At 43.2% G+C, this 4,565-nt stretch overlaps 2 protein-coding genes across 2 annotated transcripts in view; both read left to right on the forward strand.

Annotated features, from left to right (window-relative positions):
• The window catches only part of LOC105888295 (factor VIII intron 22 protein-like), a 1,105-nt gene extending 587 nt beyond the window's left edge, over positions 1 to 518 (forward strand). Inside the window, 2 exon segments of the mRNA XM_023508565.1 lie at positions 3 to 79; positions 81 to 518. Of these exon segments, the coding sequence (XP_023364333.1) occupies positions 3 to 79; positions 81 to 425 (422 nt within the window). The 3' untranslated portion in view covers positions 426 to 518.
• The window catches only part of LOC100955832 (factor VIII intron 22 protein), a 3,217-nt gene extending 2,593 nt beyond the window's left edge, over positions 1 to 624 (forward strand). The window contains exon 2 of the mRNA XM_003802743.3: positions 437 to 624. The gene's annotated coding sequence lies outside the window, so the exon portion shown is untranslated. The remainder of the gene's footprint in view (positions 1 to 436) is intronic.
• The last annotated feature ends 3,941 nt before the right edge of the window (positions 625 to 4,565 follow it).

The following is a 4,565-nucleotide window of genomic DNA, read 5'->3' on the forward strand; positions in this document are numbered from 1 at the left end:
AGCCCCTGCTCGGCGCGACACCCGCCCTGCCCGCCGCGCTGCTCCCTCCGAACGCCGGCTCTGCGGCGCCCTCGGCCGCCACCCTGGGCGCCTTCTCGGACGTGCTGGTCCGCTGCGAGGTGTCTCGGGTGCTGCTGCTACTGCTCCTGCAGCCACCGCCCGCCAAGTTGCTGCCAGAGCACGCCCAGACCCTGGAGAAGTACTCCTGGGAGGCTTTCGACAGCCACGGGCAGGAAAGCGGAGGCCAGCTGCCCGAGGAGCTCTTTCTGCTGCTCCAGTCCCTGGTCATGGCTACCCAGGAGAAGGACACGGAAGCCATCAAAGCGCTGCAGGTGGACATGTGGCCGCTGATGACTGCAGAGCAGAACCACCTCCTTCACCTCGTTCTGCAAGAAACCATCTCCCCCTCAGGACAGGGGATCTGATGGTGAATCACATTAACCAAGTGACTTTTTGCCGGCTGTCGAACTTCACGGATCCACCTTTGGATTGGGGAGAAATAAAAGACATTGTTCCCGGTTCTGTGTTGTATGTTACCTTGTTGCCACCGTAGAAATGTAGTGACTGAAAGTTAACTGTATTCCAAATGCTTATTTCCAAGTACACTTTCATAGAATCAGAATAGTGGACTAAGCTGGCTTAAAAACCAATTCAACATAAAAATGAGTATCCCTTTCACCCCTCGCCGCCTCCCACCCCCATTTTTGTTTCATAGTAACTGTGCCATTTTGCACTGCTCCGTCTAAATGTGACGTGCATAAGCTGCGTGATTTCATCGTGACACTTACTTCTTAAGACACTAGTGTTTCTGTGCCTTGGTGATTACCCATTTGCTCCCTTGATTCACCCGCACCAGGCCTACACATGAGAGTCATTTCATTCCTTACAACCTGTCGTTGCTGCAGACCTCAATCCAGGATAAGGCCATTCTAATGCCCGTCACCTGTGGTTTAGATATACCCCATCTATACAGCCTGACTATCTCCCCTACTTGTCGAGAGGCAAGAGGCAGCCCCAGATCTCTTTCAGCACCAGGATGCATTCCTTCATTTGAAATTTACAGTAGGCCTAGCATGTGGGCTAAGGGGGAGCAGTGAGAATCTACAGAGACCATCCATGAGGCAGTCCTTACTCTTATCACTGCAATGCAGGTGTGTCCACTGCAAGGGCACAGTTCCAGTGCCAACGCATCGTGGGTACTCACAGTTCTGGCTCTATACTCGGAGGATCTTGCTGCAACTTTTAACTCAAATATGTGAACTCAGAGTGTGGCTTGTTGGTATTGTGTGATCACGTGACTTCAAGGCGGTGTCTTGCTTCCCCCAAAGCAGGATGGCCTTCCCTTTTAAAACACTAAGTTTCTGGGGCTCTTTTGTTCAGATGTTACGTGCAAACCAGCTTAGCCCTTTTCTTACTGATTGAGTTGTTTTTACACGTTTGGCAGTGATCATGTGAGCTCTTCAAAATATAACCTCTTTCTCAAACATTCAACTTTGGGAAAATGCATTCTTTTGGCTGAGACTGTACACAGTACTAATCTTTGGGGCTGAGATTTAAGGACCCAGTTGGGGGGAGGTGATTTTTTTTTGTCACCTTGTTGTTCGGAGGTTGAGGGAGAGGTGTGGAGGGTGGTCACTGTCAGTTAAGTGCCTCAAAATGGGTGGGACTTTTAGGGTATTCTTTTCTGCTTCAAGGAGGTGGAAGTAATGGGAAGCACAGGAGAGGCCCATCTGAGACAGATCCAGCCACCACTCATCTTCTCTCATGTGGCTGCCAAGGAAGGGTCCTATGGAGCCATACAGCCCAACCTCCTGCTAAAGTGGTAAGGGTGTGTGTTCCTTTACTCTGGCTTTTTTCTGGTACACTCTCAACCTGGGTGGTGGGCCTGGCCAGCTGCCTTATTCTCCTATGACCAAAGAACTGTCGAGGAGTTACGGAGCATGACTCATAATTTTTGGGATTCCACCTTAAGGAGAAGCCTCCTTAGGCCAGATTTCAGCTTTTCTGACAGAGTTCTGAAAAGTAAGCTAAAAGCCAAAGTAAAACTAATTATGTCCTTTAAAAACATTTGTCTTTGGCCTGTTGGAAATCAGTGTTAACTTTGGTATCAAAGGGATACATTACAAGAGAAGTCTGTCAGAAAAGCTGAAATCTGGGCTTGGCTCAGTTATGCCGACCATTAAGTTGCTGAGGGAGATACTTAAATGAACAAACTGCAAATGGGAACCAGGAGTTTTAGTGTTTCCTAGAATTATGCCTATATGCCCATACCTGACTCTCTGGTTATCCCCTCCCTCACCTCCCTGACACAGAGGCCTAAGGTGACATATCTTTTGGGAGCAGGACACAATTATAAGAGGGACTTTAGGCTCAGTGCCTGTGGCTCAAGTGGCTAAGGTGCCAGCCACATACACCTGAGCTAGTGAATTTGAATCCAGCCCCAGCCTGCCAAACAACAATGACGGCTGCAACCAAAGAATAGCCAGGTGTTGGGGCGGGCACCTGTAGTCCCAGCTACTTGGGAGGCAGAGGCAGGAGAATCGCTTGAGCCCAGGAGTTAGAGATTGCTGTGAGCTATGATGCCACAGCACTCTACCCAGGGTGACAGCTTGAAGCTCTGTTAAAAAAAATAAAAAATAAGAGGGACTTTACCTAACAAATGCAATCAATGTAACCTGATTCTTTGTACCCTCAATGAATCCCCAACAACAACAACAACAATAATAATAAATTAGCTCAAACAATAAACAAACAAACAATTAAGTAAAAGTCAACAAGGACCCAGCCCCTGTTATATTTGAAAACTTCTGCCTCCTAAATACCATAACAGCCTAACACAAAAAAAATTATGTAATTATTAATAAAAATGCTTGCCACTCAAGACAAATAAAGACTGTAATCTACACTTCTTAAAAGGCCAAATAAATATTCTCCATCAAATTAATAAACCCTATTTTCAAGAATAAAAGACTAGCTTAATAAAACATAGAAAAAATATGCTTAGATCTGTTCTTTTCTACTTATTCATTCTCATTCTCATTTATGTTCTTGTCTCTCTTTTCTGATCTCTTGTCACCAGACTACTAACCCAATTTCTTCTCTCCACTGCGACTGACTCAGCTTTTAATATGTTGAACGCCCAAGGAAGCTTCACACAGAGAGAATAAAGAAGATAAAAAAATTTCACACCAAAATATGACTACTTAATATAAAAAAAAACTTTGAATTAAAGACCACTGAAAATCAGAAAACATTTAAAAGAGGCTCTCTCTCTATCTACATAAAACCTGGTTGATCTCATCAAAAGCTCAAAGGAGGACAACTGGCTTCCTTTCCTCCCCCTGAAGACTAGCAGACAAGGCTCGAGAATCATTTAAAATACACTACCTGTCTTTCGGGTTAATTTACAAGTCAATTGGTTTCCCCATTTATTCATCCTCTCCAACAACCACTTATTGCACCCAAACTCCACATTCTCCCCCACCCTTCTAAAAGGCATCTATAAAGGTATCTGACCATCATTGAGACACTGGGTAATCACTCAGTGATTCTCCCCATGCGCATGGTGGTTAGCAATAAACATTTCTCTTATTAATCTGCCTTAATTGTAAATTAATCTTTCAGTGAACTTTCAGGGGAAAAAAAAAGATGTTTCCCATAATCTCTACAAAGGCAAGTTCTATTCTAACAGGCATCACCCTGAGTCTGTATATTGTCTTAGAACAGCAGTTCTCAACCTGTGGGTTGCGACCCCTTTGTAACAATGAAAATACATCCTGCATATCAGATATTTACATTACAATTCATATTAGTAGCAAAATTACAGTTACAAAGTAGCAACAAAAATAATTTTATGGTTGGAGGTCACCACAACATGAAGAACTGAATTAAAGGGTTGTGGAATTAGGAGGCATTAGGAAGGTTGAGAGCCACTGTCTTAGAAGTTACTGCCATCTTTTTTGTTTGTTTGTTTGTTTAATATTTTATACTTTATTCCTTAACATTAACAGGTTAAGAACGAAAAATTTTCCCAAATACTGATTTATAGGTAACATTTTTAAGTGGCACACAAAAAGTTAAGTTTCACAAAGAGGAATATTCAGGGATCTATTTTAATGCAATTTTAATCCTTATTTCAATCTAAATGCAATAATAATTTGATAAGGTACATACATACAAAACCCATATATCCTGAATTACAAAGTAGTTTCCATGGGACTTTAACTCAAATCTATCCCTCTAAATCCAAATTCTCTATTGGTAAAATTTTACCCAATTATTTTTCTTTTTACATGGCCCTTTTCTGAGCCAATTAAACAGATTTTTGTTTCATTTTGATTTACACTGAATGCAACATAAAAATATAACAAGGTAAAAATAAACATTGTATAAAAAAAAAAAAGCCGGCTTAGCGCCTGTGGCTCAAGCAGCTAAGGCACCAGCCACATACAACTGAGCTTGACGGGTTCAAATCCAGCCCGGCCCACCAAACGACAATGACGGCTGCAACCAAAAAACAGCCAGGCAGTTGTGGCGGGCGCCTGTAGTCCCAGCTACTTGGGAGG

This window comes from Otolemur garnettii, unplaced genomic scaffold, assembly GCF_000181295.1.
Source record: "Otolemur garnettii isolate 467f Iridium unplaced genomic scaffold, OtoGar3 scaffold00259, whole genome shotgun sequence".
Classification (NCBI taxonomy): domain Eukaryota; kingdom Metazoa; phylum Chordata; class Mammalia; order Primates; family Galagidae; genus Otolemur; species Otolemur garnettii.